At 30.9% G+C, this 16,771-nt stretch overlaps 1 protein-coding gene across 1 annotated transcript in view; it reads left to right on the forward strand.

Annotated features, from left to right (window-relative positions):
* Nucleotides 1-16,771, forward strand: part of LOC118205668 (uncharacterized) — a 78,264-nt gene that overhangs the window by 46,086 nt on the left and 15,407 nt on the right. Inside the window, exons 6-7 of the mRNA XM_085817495.1 lie at nucleotides 733-762; nucleotides 7,349-7,485. Coding sequence (XP_085673621.1) covers nucleotides 733-762; nucleotides 7,349-7,485 — 167 coding nt within the window. The remainder of the gene's footprint in view (nucleotides 1-732; nucleotides 763-7,348; nucleotides 7,486-16,771) is intronic.

Below are 16,771 nucleotides of genomic sequence, written 5' to 3' on the forward strand. Positions count from 1 at the left end.
CGTACGAAGAATATTAAAAACTAAGTTTTTAAATATGTTAGTAAGTTATTTTTTGTTGGCTTTTTGTGAGGAATTATTTACTTTATGAATAAAAATATGAAAATTTTCTTTCTAAATATATTAAAGGAGATTTATTTATATTTAATTTGAAGAAATCTCATTGTATGATTGGATTTCCTGACAAATATTCTTAAAAATCTGCATTTTTTATGCATATGATAATAGCTTTGTATTTCTGTGAAAACATTAACTCTGCACAGAAGTATAATTATTTTTGAAAGCTGTGACTGGAAAATGTTTTACATTCATTAAGAACTTAATAAGTAAAATTATATATATTAATGAACCTGGTGTTCCTTATCTATTTTCTGAGGATTCTTCTTCTTTTTTTTATTTTATTTATTTATTATTATTATTATCATTTCACTAAAATTTGTTACTTTTAAACATAGGAGGAGAAAAGGATAAAGTTTAGCATAATCAGAAGATTATTTCTAATTGAAAGAAAAGTTTTGATACTAATTTAGATATAAATTTCAAGTAGTTTATTTAAAAAGGAAGTAACTGTTAAAAATAAGTTTCATGTATTTTAATATTCATAAATTAAAAAAAAAAATTGGTTTTATGTTTCTAAATTTTCTGTTGTATGGTGCTTAAACCATAAAAACTCTCTTTTATGCAATGAGAGTCATGCTGTTCAGCATTTGATTAATTAAATTAATTTTCTTTCAGAGAGAGAGCTATGGACGATCATCACGTCAGGTAAGCATTATATATATATATTATATAATAATATGAGTTGTTTTCTGAGTTTTTAATTTGTTAATGCAGTCAACCAAGTTAACTAGAGTACACAAAACTAAATTATTTCTCTGCATCCAAGCAAATGCATTCAAGAAATTTTTCCTCAGATGTAATACAGCAGAAGATATCAGCTATAGTTTTAAGTTAAGAGTTAAAAAAAAAAAAAAAAGACAGGAAAAAACCACATTTTGAATTTTTATTGGTGATTTAAGGGATTAATTGATAGCTTGAAAAAATAGGTCATCTTATAGAAAAATAAATTAAGGGCTGTTATACAAAGAATAAATTAAAACCCTCTCTGAATTAAGCAATGCAACTAATTCTGCCTTGTCATCTGCTATTTTGCATATTCTATGCAGCATACAGAGCTGCATTCGTATTTCATATCTAACATAACTCAACCTCCTCTTTTTTTTTTTTTTTGATTGTCTCAACATAATTTAAAAAGGATGCAGAAGTGTGAAATAGCCCATAAAACATAAATATTTGATGTAATTTTCTGTATATTTTTTCAGTTAAAATTTACAAAAATATGTTATGTGCATAGTTTTATTTTTTGGAAGATTTCATCCGCTTTGATAGTTTAAGTGAGTAATTAATTATATAAACATAAACTTTCTTATCAAGCCACATTCAAGATTTTTTTAAAAACTTTATTCTTAAAATGCAATTTAAGATTTGTTGTTTATCAAACAATCTTGAATCTTAAAAGCATGCAAAGGTTAGTTTTATATACTCTTCTGCTTTTGCTTTTTACATACAATGCTGTGTAAAAATGTGAGAAAAGTCTTTTTCCTCCTATATGATTGCAAAAAGCAATTAAGAAAATAAACTAGCTATTTAATTTGGAAAATAGTATCAGCAATTATTTTGAACTTTCAGCCCCAAACATATGAGAATCAGTTTGTTCTATGAATCAATTTAATTTTAATCATAGCTTTCAGTATTTTTAGGATTCAAATTTTTCATCATATTTCTTTATATACATGTTTATTTACTTCCAAAATGTATTTTTTGAATTAATGTTAAATTTTGGTACAGTCTTTGAAATAATTCTTTTATTTAATTTTATTTTTGCAGCATCTATTGTGATGCTTTTACATTATGCACTTGTGATGCATTTTTATGTGTATGTGCAGGTGTTGTGTGTGCATAATCAAAAACGTACAGTCACTCACACATATATTACACATGCAGTAATGTGTGACAGGTCCATCATCGAAAAGTAACCCCCCCTTTTTTTTTTAAATATTGTATTGATGGCCTCCTTCTAAGTTTCTGAGGTTCTTTAGGTTAAAAAAAAAAAAAAAAATCTAACATAAGTATTGGTCCCCCCTCCCAATTTTTGAAAGTATTCATTTTCTTTGTTATAGTAATTATGGTGTTTGATGAACATTTCACATTGGTGTACTAGCAATTTCCAGAGCTTTTATTATGTTTCTGTGTTTAATAGACAGTTCTGTTTAATTTGCTTTTTGGCTGTAAAAATTGTTTTATTGAAACGTTTAGAAAAATAACTAGTTAATATAACTAATATAGTTACTTTAATTGAGAGAGGGGGAGGAAAGTGTTTCCTTTATTATAGCTCAACAAAAACAGTGAATATTAAATACAAACATAACCAAACACTGTTAATAAATTTTCTTTCATTAAATTAAACTGTTACGTGCAGTGAATTGCAAATCAAAAAATGACATTTTGCATCCATTAAAAATTCTAGGAAAGAAATAAAATATATATATAAACAAGAAAATTATTATGAATAAAGTTATAAATTGCTAAAAATAATTTTTTGATAATATTGTGTAAAGATTATTCACAATAATTAAAATCTTATTACAATTTGCTACATCTATCGGCTTATGATTAACTGAATTGGAAATTTTTCCTTCCCTTTATTCCTTCTAGTTTGATGTATTGTAAAAAATATCACATGAAGGAAAAGGCAGTGTATGAAATTAAAGCAAAGTTTTCAATGAAAAGAATTTCTTTCCTATATGTAATATAGAATTAGTTTTCCTCTTAGAAAACCTTGCGTTAAATTATTACTCATAAGAAAGTCTTCATGTGATAATCTTAGAATTGAGTTTGCATCAAGAATATTAGTTGATTGTTCTTCTTTTTTATGTTAAAAAAAAGTAAACCAGGACATTTGTTTCTTGCCTCAGAATTGTTTGCAATTACAATCTTTACTAAGTATGCTGTACCTATATATTATATGGTCATAATTTTGATATGCTTTTTAATTCATTAGTTATCCTTTTATGCTCGATAAATTTATTCTTTCTTTTAATGACTGGCTAATAATTCTGTGAGCGCATAAGTAATTTTCGAAGAAAGATATCCATTAAATATTGTGTTTAATTTTGAATACTTATATTATGAATAATAGTATGTTTAAAGAGATGGGTGAGAAAATTGCATGGTTTGAATTTTCCATGCTACAATATAATTTCTTAATAGATTTTATAAATATGCCACTGTAATAGGCTTTAGTATCCCTTTATAACAGAAACAAAATCAAATTCTGTGTATTATATGCTGGGTGAGCCACCCAGATGGTATAGTGGTTAGGAAAGCGTAACTGCAATACCGAAGGGCCTGAGTTGGAATCTCGGAGAAGGCATGGTTGTTGTAACTATCCGTTCCTTCATAGGGGGCGATGATGGCGCACCTATTAGATGCCTCCATAATAAAGAGACCACCACATCTGGCCTTGTATAGATTAATGGACTGGGTTACACTGTAACTGTTCACAGTCTGCCATTAGAAAAAAAAAAATAAATAAAAATGATGGGGGGGGGCAAAATTAACTGCTAATGACAGTAATTCTGTTTCATATATTCCCACTTCTGGTAATTTTTTAATTCCATTGTTGAAATTTATTAGATAGCATAATATAGTATCATTTTCAATGTCTATGCTTTGATATTTAGCTTTAATTACCAAAGACTAAATTTCCTAGTTAAAGGATGAAATGATAACATTTATTATAAAGGGAAGTGTTATGCCAGATGCAAAGTCTGTTTTAAAGTTTGTGTTTTGATTTGTAATAATTCTAATTCTTTTCTCCTGACATTGATTTCATTGTGTATACCATCAAAAGTCTTTAATCCGGACTCGTCGGGACTTCGGTGATTCCGGATTATCGGTTTTTCCGTATTATAGATCATCAATTTAAATCTGGTAAGATGGCATGCAGAAATTATAAAATTAAAAATATGAAACCGTAATTTATGAAATAAAGAGCAATTATGATCTAAAGGGTATCAAAATTTACCAAAAAGAAAGTTTAATATTTATTTGTTTACTTTATTAAACATTTCTTTCAACGCGCGCATGTGTAAAGCATACATTACGCATAGTCGAAATTAGAAAATTGCAACCAGAAAACTATTTACTGAGTATTCGTGATATTTATAATGACAAGGAATTTGATTTAAATCATATCAAAGAGGGAGTACATCAAGATGAAATACTACATTTAGTAAGGAATTACAGTCAAAAGTCGTTAATCCGGACTCGTCTGGACTTCGGCAATTCTGGATTATAGATCATCAGTTTAAATCTGGTAAGATGGCATGCAGAAATTATAAAATTAAAAATATGAAACCGTAATTTATGAAATAAAGAACAATTATGATCTAAAGGGTATCAAAATTTACAAAAAAAAAAAAAAAAAAAAAAAGCTTAATATTTATTTTTTTACTTTATTAAACATTTCTTTCAATGTAAGTTGTTTCATTTTATTGAGGTAATACTTTCTCTTTAATTCTATAAACAGACATAATTTCTTCTTCAGTTACAAAGTTCTGCTGTTAAAGTCCTATAATTGCTGTGTCGAGAATACCGGCTAATTTGTCAATCGAAATTTTTCGTTTTCAATAAGTTCTGTATCACTTTCTTCTTTATCGAAAGCGAATTATAATGATGAGGAGTTTGATTTAAATCATATCAAAGATGGAGTACATCGAGATGAATACTACATTTAGTAAGGAATTATAAGTGAAATAAAATAAAAACATCTGCCCTGACGATAAGGATAGTGCTGACAGATTAACTTCCAATTCATTGCTCGCCGCGCTGTTTCGGCGTTTTCCTAACCGGGCCGCAGAGCAGCGTGAAATTGATAAACAAATTTCGGAATGGTTTGAGAAACAAAGGATATACCTTTATCCATTTTTTGCAGCAATTCCACTTTTTGTTTAATGGACTTCTAAACGTACTTTCGCTTTGTAGATCCTTTACATAATAGTAAATACATATCGGAAATTCAATTTGACATAAACGAAAGCTCAAGCTTACTTTTATAAAATTGCTTTAACAGTCTGCAAAAAATAATAAGCCGGATCCAATTCGAAGATTCAGGAACAATGCAATCTGCAACAGTAACTGAAATGCCTTAGAATAAGTAAAGATAATTTTAGCTTAGCTTATACTGTCTGTTATACATTAAACGCGCAAGCGTAAACTTATTACGCGCATGCGCACACGTATATTCGCAGCCGTAAAAGCGACGCATGCGCAGAAAGTTTGTAGCTTTGAGGTCCGGATTATGGGTGTCCGAATTAACGACTTTTGACTGTATAAGCCAAATTAAATAAAAACATCTGCCCTGAAGATAAGAATAGTGCTGACAGATCAACTTCCAGTTCATTGCGCGCTGCGACGTTCCCCTCCCCTGCAGAGCAGCGTGAAATTGATAAACAGATTTCGGAATGGTTAGAGAAACAAAGGATATATGCCTTTATCCATTTTTTTTCAGCAATTTTACTTTTTGTTTGATGGACATTGAAACATGCTTTCGCTTTGTGTAGATCCTTTGGCAGCTCCAGAATCAGAAATTCTTTTTGACATAATCGAAAGTTCAAGCTTACTTTTATAAAATCGCTCTAACAGTCTGCAAAAAATAATAAGCCAAATCCAATTAGAAGATTAAGAAACAACGCAGTCTGCAACATTAACTGAATTAGATAATTTTAGCTTAGCTTATACCGTCCGTTATACATGAAACGCGCATGCGCGAACACATTATGCGTTGACGCATGCGCAGAAAGTTTGTAGCTTTGAGGTCCGGAGTGTAGATCATTCTGGATTATGGACGTCCGGATTAAAGACTTTTGACTGTATATGAGTAATTATTTTTTTAATAAAAAAACTCAATACTCTTATTCAAATCCTTTTCTTTTCTGTTTTCCTTTACTTCCCCCTCCCAGCAAAAAGTTTTTTTTTTTTTTTTTTTTGGTTGTTGTTGTTGTTGTTGTTGTAAATTGCAAAGGGAGGAAATTATTGAAAGAAAGTATTTATATCAACATGTTTTCACATTTTGCTTTACAATTTCATTGTTTATATGTTGTTTTTTAATAGTTTTAGATGATTTGGCATTGCTGATATTAAGATTGTTATTTAGGGGTGATTGTGGTATGGATATAGGCAGGTTTTTTTTTTTTTTTTTTTTTTTTTTTTTTTAACTTCATGTGAATGAGCAAGCTTTATAGCCATTAATATGGAAGAATAATGTCTGTGTTAATTTTTATCGATGCAGAGATTTCATATATTGAGAATTTTGAGAAGGTTAGTCTGCTAAGACAGGCAGTGAAATGTTAATGTGCCTATTTATGTGCAAGTGAATTTAATTAATTTTGTTCTGTATGATGAAACTACTTTCAGTGCTTTGATGAAATAAGGAGATAATTTGCCAAATATCATTTCAGAAGTGGAAAAAAATGATGTTGGAGGAAGAAATCAAGAACTAGCAAATAGTCATTTTTCTTGCAAAAACACTAAATTTTGTAAATTTTGCAGCTTAAGTATTTAGGCTAAACATAGCAAACAGACATACCAAATTCATAAAACTGATTTAATCTGTTTTAGCTTATTTCCACAGTTCTGCAGTAGAAAGTGTATTAATTTGCATGGGTGTTATTATGACAGAATGATGAACAAACATCCTTGGAACATTAACATAAATGCTGTGAAAATCAAAATATTTATTTTTATCAGACAAAATTACATGTGAAATCCTTGGATCAGAAAATCGCTTTCAATACCCTATTTGTAAGGATTTTAGTGATAATTTATAACTAGGTAACTTAACAAAATTCTTTACATTTCATGAATTATTCTCATTTTCTGATTTCCATTACCTGTGAATGTCCCACCAGTGGTCAAGCAGTAAAATCTCTGGACAGTTGTAGTTCTGCCCTGAGTTAAATTCCAAGTGAATGGGCTGGCTTCATGGGTATTTTCATGCATGGTTTTCCCCATATGTAACATTTATAAGAGCCAGTTTCCTGTAGAAAGTCTTCCAAGAAGGCATTCCCCCTTACAGCCATTAATATGTTATCCCCCTTAGATAGCCCTAGTGTGCTTTGCTGTGATCAGCTAATGTGTATATATATCACACTAATATTCTTATTATTTAAAATTATATCATATTTTTACTGCATAGTAGTTTTCAGGATTTTTCAAATGGGGTTGCAGTTGCCCCTGGTAATTTTTGTACATTTAATGCAATTCATTAAAATTCACTTAACTATTTTAGAATAGTGAAGAATGTTATCGCTGTAGACGGACAGGACATTGGGCTCGTGATTGTCCTGAATTGGAAAGAGATAGATACTATCCTCGTTCTAGACATCGTTCTCGTACAAGATCCAGGTCAAGATCACATCGTCGCAAGTAAGAAATAAGTAACTTTGTTTTAAAACTGTTTATTTATAGGCTTACCTTAGTATTTTTTCCTCACACTAGGACAATTTTGGAAAAATGCAACAGAAAATAAAACCTTCTGTTAAATACTTATGATTGAGAATGCTAAACGAAGATCAATAAGTCAAAAGAAATTTTTAATAATTCAACTGACTCTCTTTAAAAAATTATTTTTAATGGCATCAAAAAAATTCACTGCAGTTAAGTTCATTGTTAATTCTGCAGCTTAATAAAGCTTTTGCTGTTGATTCAACCATTCTTCCTCTTTCTCCAAATCGTGTAATATTCATTATTGAGAATGTTCCGTTGGTGCTGAGGAGCCTGACATCCTGCAAATGTATTCTATTATTTGAACAAGACTTGGCAATGAAACTTTTTTTGGGGGGGGGGGAGGAATTTGGCTGAGTGGGCAATCAAAATTGAATTTGTGAATTATAAATTGCTTCTTCAGCTGCTATATCTTTCAGAAAATTTCTGCTGGTGTTTTTGGAATTGTGTTATGGTTTAGTATATTTTGAGTGATTTGCAATGTCTGAAAGCCTATTTAAAATTCCTGAAAGTCACAGTGTATATTTCACTTTGTCAGTACAATCACAAACTTATTTCAAAAATGGGTAATCCTTTTTTAATTCATCAGTAAACTCAATTCCTTTTTGATATTTTGGGGATTAATTTAATGCACAATACAAAGTAATTGCAAATGGTGAGCTTTCAATTTGAATTCAATAACCCTTATGAGACAGTGCACCTTTGTTTTCGGGATGGATGGATGGTAGTTGAAAGAATTGTCTCACAGGATGATGTTTTGCGTCTTCTAAGCTTTACTTTAGGAAAAAAAAAAAATGTGTTAAAATTAGCATTTAATAATCTTTTTCCTTTACTTTACATGAAAATGTACATTAAAAAAATTTTGCTTACTTTGAGAAGTAATTATCAGAAGGGCTATTCAAATTATTCTGAAGTTTTAATTGATAAAGTACATTAATAAACTTTTAAATTAATAAGACTGTTTGCAAGTAATAAGTATCAAAATCTTTAACGTGAAGTGGAAGGCAGACACTCAGTGAGCTGTCTAGCTCTTTAGAAAATGAATAATTACTCTCATTCATGTCACTGGTTGGCTCACTGACAATGTGAGTATATCATTTGTTTGTTAAATATCGTTTGCTCACCATAATAAACTGAAGGTCAAGGCTTTGCAAAATAAAAAGGGAAGTACGTAAAATATAAGCAATACAAAGTGAAATAGAACCCTACATAGTAACCCTAAAAGACCCTACATATTAGCAAAAGAAAGAATAAAAATAAAAAAATAAATAAAGGATTCGAAGGGATATCAGAAATGCGAATTTTTATATCATGTGGTGAGTTAGAAACAAGCTGTGTTTGTTTACATTTCATCTCCTGCAACAGTAGACACCCAGGTATAAATAGAAGGGCTAGTTCATTTCTTTGTTCGACATGAGCCTAATAGGGGGAATTAACCGACAGCAATTTGATGTCACTGTGCTGCAGTGCTCTGATTTTGCGCGTTTAAAACTAGTTTCATTGAGCTGCAAGGCGATTTTTCTGGAGGTCGCATATCCCAAATTAACTTTAATCATATATATTTGTTTTCTAACAATGTAGCTATTAAAAATAATTTGTATATATATAGTTTTAGTCAATTTTCCTTTTAAATTCCATGTTGTAAAGTATCACTTATGTAATATGGCTTTTCGCGCTGTAGCAGCGTGCTGTGTAACACTTGTAGAAATATGAAAAAAAGAGAGATTGTATTTTATGCTTTTGAAGAAAGAATGGATACATAAATATCGAAGACAAAATTCTATCAATGAGAAGAGCGGAAGAATTCACAGCAAATATTTTCTATGCAGTGTTTATGAAGATGATATGAAAAATTGCTTGCTTGGATAGCCAGAAAAGAAACTAATAACTCAAATGTAAATGATTTTGAAATCAAACACATGAAAGACAGTGTAAAGGCTCTGAATGCTTCAAATGTAAAGATAATGCATTGATAATTTGAAGAACATAATGATATCTTTAGAAAATTATACTAAAATATTGAAAAATAAAGAAAAGAAAAATTTTAGAATATTTGCTAAGAGACAAAGATGGTGGAAGACATCTTAGAAAGAAATTTGTATCAGAACTTCAGAAATTAATATCTCAAATAGCAAAATTTAGAAAAGAAACACACAAAGGAGAATTTGGAAAAACATCTAAAGCATATTTTTTGCAAAGACTCAAATTAATGGCTCAAATTGTCATAAAAAGACCTGTCTCCTTAACTCTCACTTTTGAAAAATTAAATAATTGTTTTAGGTACTACGAGTAAAACTGTTTTGTCAAAATTAAAATAACAATCTTGCATATATTTATTTAAATGCAATATAGATGTAAGTATAAGTTACAAAATTATTTTATGAATCGGAAAAGAAATATGCCAATGTAAAATTTACAACTAAGCCCCTCCCCCAAAAAAATCAACCTTAGATTAGCAGAAATTTTGCCATATATGCTTAAAACTATATCAATGTAAGTTTTTTTTTTTGATTAATTTTAAATAGCTGTTAATATAGTTATCTTAGCTGTATAGGAATTCTGTCAGTTAACATGCAGATAAAGAAATTATTGTAAAAAAAAAAAAAAATACTCATTAAAAAAAAAAAAAAAAAGAAGAAGAAGAAAAGAAACTTTGTTAAACGAGTAGCGCATTTTATCTGTTATTTTAAAATTGAGTAAGTACTACTAAATTTTTTAATGTCCAGTGTAAAATGCATACAGCAGTAGCATTGCCTCTTACAAATTATAGCTATCTTTCACTTACACAACTCATTTTAAATGCTGGTTCTTCAAAATTAAAAAGTTAATTTCTGTGCTGTGAATTCCATCTCCCCGCTCAGCATCAGCATGACTACGTCACCACTTCTCACTTGCTACTTCAAGGGGAAAAGCTCTATGATAGCCCTTCTCTTCTAAGTCCTGGGAAACACCAGTGTGTTACAGAATGTGATCCTAAAACTATATTCATTTCAAAAGTAATTGACACAGAATGCCATCTAGTGATCTTTAAAACATTCCAGGATGCACAAACATGTGACGGTCGAGGGGGTGAATAAGAAAATGCTCAGGGGTGCCAGCATGCCGGCCGGGAAATGAGTGCGTTTCTTGCTGTCATTGTATGTATGTGAAAGCCCAAAGTCTGGTAAAACCTAGCTTTTACCAAAGTGGCTTCATAAAAGACCAAAATACGCTTTAATATAATTCCATTTCATCCATATACCAAGACTGCAGTAAAACCTACCTTACTTACCAACTGCCTTCTGGTAAAAACCCAAAACAAGGGGTTTAAATCGACCTTGAACAGCCTGCACACACAAATTCCATTGCAACACTTTACTGTTTCTGCCTTTCCTTATTTGCACCATTTGTAGGCTATTTTTGAGCGAATTCAAAGACGTGTAAATGGCTACAATCTAAAAGTAGAAGCAGTGTGTTTCCATTTTAACATATTTTGCATTTTTTATTTTGCTGAAAGGAAATGAGTGATGTTATGCAGAAAAAGTTAAACGGCATTTTGCCTGAATCTGTAAAAAATAAGCACGATATCAGCTTTTTATTTAACAAACGAGAAATACTCTTTATTAAATGAAGTGAAAGAAAAACAAACAGTTCATTACAGAAGGGTGAAACACGACGATAGTCTAAATTTTGGAGGAGAGGACAAACTTATAACACCACTATCTTCAGAAAAAGCAGAAATCCTGTATTATGTTACAAGTGATGAAGTCTTGCGATGTCATACATGACACTCATATCGCTGTTGGCTTTGGTAGAATAACCCATATGACTAAGGAACTGAATCACAAGAATGTAACAGTAGAATCTTATCATCACGTATTTGAGACTATGTAAACCATGTTAGAAAAAAACAAACTTTGAAAAATGCATTGTGATCTAGCCAGTTGTGCATAGTGAAATGAATTCTCAATGGCAAGTTGACCTAATAGATATGCAGCCCAATCTGATCATGATATGAAATTCATTTTAGTTTATCAAGGTCATCTTACGAAATTCATCCTTGTTTGAAGTTTACACAGTAAAAGATCTGATGAAATAGCAGGTCACCTTCTGGATATTTTCGCAACTCATAAAGCACAATTTCATATTTTTAATTTTATAATTTCTACATGCCATCTTACAAGATTTAAACTGATGATCTATTATCTGGAAAAATCCCAAATTCGGAATCACCGAAGTCCTGACGAATCCGGATTTCGGACTTTGTGCTGTATATTTATTAATGAATGTGGGGTTAAAATACAGAAGATGAAGACAGTAATCTCAAATCATCAGTTGATTTAGTATTGCAAGATAATAATAATACATGTGAGAAAGAATCATGCAAAACAATGGGCGTAAATACTTAAGTCCAAATTGGAGGGGGGGGAACCAGATATATACTTTGACACAATGGATGTGATTATCAGGAAAGTTCAAAATGTGAAAGTGTTCCAAGAGACAGACAGCTGAGGAATGACTTGAGAAGAAGGCAAAGATGAAGATTGCACCTAGTAAAAACTTTCCGAAACCTACTCTCAGACAAAATGTTAAAATAAAAGTACCTGATATTGATAGATAAAAAATTGATCCAAAATTCAGTACTATTACTGATACAGTTACTAGTTATTGCAGATATTAAAGATGAAGAGTTTTATGATCTTTATATTAAGTTTCGTAAATTAAAATCGTTGTACACAAGAAACCAGTTTATTTTTTGCAAAGAAATTTGTTAAACATCAAAGAAATTGGTAGAGAAAAAATAAGTGTTTTTAAAAATTATTGAAATATCTTCAGTAGTTACCAAGAACTGTGTATTTTTCTCATGTGATCTTATTTGTGAATTGGCATAAATACTGCATTTTTTTGTTTCTTGTAACTCTTTCAAAAATAATTGAAAGGCAGTTTCTTTGACATAATCTTAAATCTTACCTTTTGATCACTTCTACAATTTATATCAATTAAAAAATTAAAGCGTGTTTTAACCTTTTTGGGACTTGCTGTATACGATATATCTGCGAATAGAAAATATCGTAAGTAATCCCCCATTTCGGGCTTTTATTGGAAGGCATTCGTAACTTCTAGGTTTTACTGCAGAGGCTCGGTAAAAGGCTGAAATGGAATCATATTAAAGTATACTTTGGACTTTTACTAAGCCACTTTGGTAAAAGCTAGGTTTTAAATATTTACGATGGGACTTTATCGTAAGTATGTGTGATGGTCGATGCGAAAGATAGGCTAAGTAAGGATGGGATAAGTGCGGCAATGGCATGGCTAGTGCAAGTCCCATTTTCACCAACTGAAAAAAATATCTAAAGTCTTGCATTGGGCAGTTTAAAAATTTACCAAATATCAGAAGGATAACAAACTGTTTTTATTATTATGTTATATATGTAATTATATGTTGGTAAAGTGTGCATTTTTTCTCTAAAGTGATTGAATTATGTTGTTCTTATGTTCTGGTTAAGGTTTTTATTCCTGTAGTTAATCTGCATGCAATAGTTGTAGAATCTTCAACAACTTAAAAGTTGTTTAAGTGTTACTGAGCCTAATAGACCAGTTGTATTTGTTTATATTTGAAACAGCATAATAGTGAACTAAGTTTCCATGCCTTCATTGTCTTTTTGCTAAGTTTTTCAGTGCGGCAAAAAATATGCCTTTTTGCTTGCTGGCCGAATCGCTTGTTTTTGTGCAAAAATTCCAATTTTAATAGTAAAAAAAATTTTTTTAACTATTTTAATTGCATTTCATGTTTTATGTGTTTCCATATTTTTCAATTTTAAGAAATAAGTTTAAGTAAAATGCAACAAAAAATGTGTATAATCTAAAAGACCATACAAGGAAGTCATGGTCATCAGATTTTTTTGTTATGGAATGATCCTTGATATGAAGCAGACCTGACATCGCGTGCTCTTCTGCAGTTTTTCTTCACCAGTACCCTGATGTAATGCAGAGTTTTTCTGTCTCTAAAATGAGGAGATAAATGAAAACCAGACATTCAGTAATAAACAGATAAGCATGAAAGCAATAAAAATACTAAAATAGAACAATACATTTGTGAGTAACAACAAACTGTCAAATTTTAGTGCAGGTGAAAAGGTGTTTAAGCCTTGAGCACTAAATTTTGTAATTCATTGTAGTTTTTTCTTGAACATGGGCACTAAAACTGCAGATAATTAGGTATTGCCATAACATTAAATCAAGAATAATACTCTTAAGTGAATCGCCCTCTTCAGGAACTATTTTTCAGTTTGCTTAAATTATCATTTTTCATCTTTATTGTTCAGGAAATATTATAATCAGAATTTAATCATTTGATGTAGAAAAGTTAGTAAGATTTTTAATTTAGTGTTTAATGGTGAATTCGTTTTTGGAAGGAGGAAGTAGTATTTTCTCTATTTTGTTTGAATGAAAATGCTAATATTAAATGCTGTACACACTTAACTTTTTTACTCGTCCTATATATCATACAAATTTATATTAAAATACTTAATATTCAGTCTGTATAGTGAGTGTTGAAAGGTTTTCTCTGTGAACACTGATATTGCATCATTTTTTTAATTATTACAAAAACTCGTAATATTATGTTTAAAAATGGGATATCGAAACGTTTTGTCATTTGTTGCCAAAAAGGAGTGTTAAGTGTCAAAATGGTACTTTGGATTGAATCTCTGTAAATGATGTATTACTTTTCAAATTGTTACCACCAAATATTTTCACCCTGTATTATATTTAAAGAAATTAAGCAGTGAAGAGTCTGAGTGTGTGCATGTTTTTCGCATTGGGAAAAAATGACTTTACCTAGAGCTATGTAACGAAAGTTCTAGATCAAAGTCGAATCACTCATAATCCAAAAGACGAGATGCATGGCCTGGAGGGTTTTCCATAAATTTTAATTAAACTTAATATTTACATATATACAATGTAGTCTAAAATGCCCGAATCGAATATTTAATGCTCAAAAGGCAAGAACTGAATAGTTCCAGCTTGAATCTAAATCGAATTCTATTGCGTAGTGCATCGAAATTCTACCTTCAAGAAGAAGCATATTTTTTCAAGTCACGTGTTCAGAAGGGGAAAGGTTAAGTAAGCCAATAGATGGACTCCTAACGCCATCTCTTGGCGATATCAAAGAATATTCCTTAACACACTCCCCACCTGAACTCTGACAAGAGTTCATCTAACTCAGTTATACATACAATCCAGTACATAAATCACTATTCTATAAAAATATTAAAAAATACTAATTAGTCAAACACTTCAATTCCAATACAGGTATCAAATAATAAATGTTATAACTAATAAATGACCTAAATTTTAAAATATTTTCCACTTAACTGAACAAACTTAACTAAGGATATTCAATTTAATCATTAATAGACAAAAAAAGAAAAAAGCATAACTAAATCGTTAAAGTTCAAAATATCTAAAGTTCAAGAGGATATAGATGTTGAACAGTACGTTTTAAAGTCCCATTACCAGTTTTTAATTCGAATGATCAGACTTTACCATCACGTCCAGGAATAATTTTTATGATTCTACCAAGTTTCCATAAGAGTTTGTTTTTATTACCTCTTTCGACTAAAACAACATCTCCTACTTTTAGTTCTGGTTGAAGTTGCGGATTCTTCAAGAAATGGGCAGTTCTAAGATCTAATAAATATTGTTGCTTCCATTTCCACCACAACTGTTTTAACAGCAATTCTTGATAACGCTTTCTTTTTAACAGCATATCTCTTGTCGTTTCGCTACCGATGATTCTAGCAAAGGTCAAAGGATACTTCAAATCAGTTTGTCCAATGTTTAAGAAGTGCATTGGAGTCGACGGTTGCGGCTCGTCGTTGTAAACGTAACTTAGAGGTCGTGAATTAAGAACTGACTCCACTTCGACAAGTAGTGTAGACATTTCTTCGAAAGTCAACAATGCTTTTCCTACGATTTTTCTTAAACATTCTTTAACAGATCTAACAAGTCTGTCATAAAACTCTCCCCACCATGGGGCTCGTTCGATTATAAATTTCCAATGGATTCTTTCTTTGGCAATGAAATTCTTGAATTTGTCATCTTTTAAAACTTTTGAAAAATTCTCAAGTTCTTTCTTTGTCCTCTTAAAGGTCTTGGCGTTGTCAGAGTAGATGATTATGCAGTTTCCTCTTCTACTCAAAAATCTGCGAAATGCAAGTAAAAAGGATTCTGTTGACATATCTGATACAAGTTCTAAGTGTACAGCTCGGGTTACTGCACAAACGAACAAAACAATATAGGATTTTCGAATGTCTTTAAAATTCTTTACATAAACTGGTCCGGCGAAATCAATTCCACAGACTGCAAATGGAGGCGATTCTTGGATTCTATCCTTTGGTAAGGGTGCTGTCATCTGGTCTGCTGGTTTAGCTAAATATTTTTGGCAAATTATACAACCTTTTAATGCTTTTTTGACTAACTGTCGTCCTTTAGGAATCCAGAAGTGTGATCTGACTTTAGCTAAAGTTGCAGCAATTCCTCCATGCATTATCTTCTCATGTTCTTTGCATACAATTAGAATCGTTAGTCGAGAATTTTTAGGTAAGATTATTGGATGTTTATTATCTAGTGAGAAGTCAGAAAATTCAATCTTCCTCTCAACCTCATGATTTCCTTTTCATCAATGTAAGGAAAAAAATTATACAAAGGAGAATTTTTTCCAACCGAATTACCTTCTTTGAGGGATTCATATTCTTCGGCAGAAAACTTCTTTTGCTCTGATCTTATCCAGAAATTTTCTGCTTCTTGTAACTCTTCAGCTGTGAGAGTTCCTTGAATGTCGCTAGTTTTTCTTAATTTTTTAATGAAACGTGTTGTGCAAGCAGTGACTCTTAACACCTTCTCTAATTTGCTATATTTTGATATGTCGAAAAGATCATCTGCACTTTTTTCGATTGTACATTCAAGTTGATGTATATCACCGGATCTCTTTCAGTATTCTAATTTGTTTTCATCTATTGTTTCTTTAATATCTAATCTTGGCCAAAGTTCGTGAGGGAGTTGAAGCCATTGGGGACCTTGCGTCCAAATGGTCTCATTTATTAACTTGGAAATCTTCGTTCCCCGAGATACGAGACCTGCAGGGTTGTCGACACCTGGGCAATAATGCCAATCTTGAGGTGAACTCAATTTTTGTATTTCTTTGACACGATTCCTGACAAAGGGT

The sequence above is a fragment of the Stegodyphus dumicola genome, chromosome 5, assembly GCF_044657685.1.
Source record: "Stegodyphus dumicola isolate Sdum_Otavi_A_Nest chromosome 5, ASM4465768v1".
Classification (NCBI taxonomy): Eukaryota; Metazoa; Arthropoda; class Arachnida; order Araneae; family Eresidae; genus Stegodyphus; species Stegodyphus dumicola.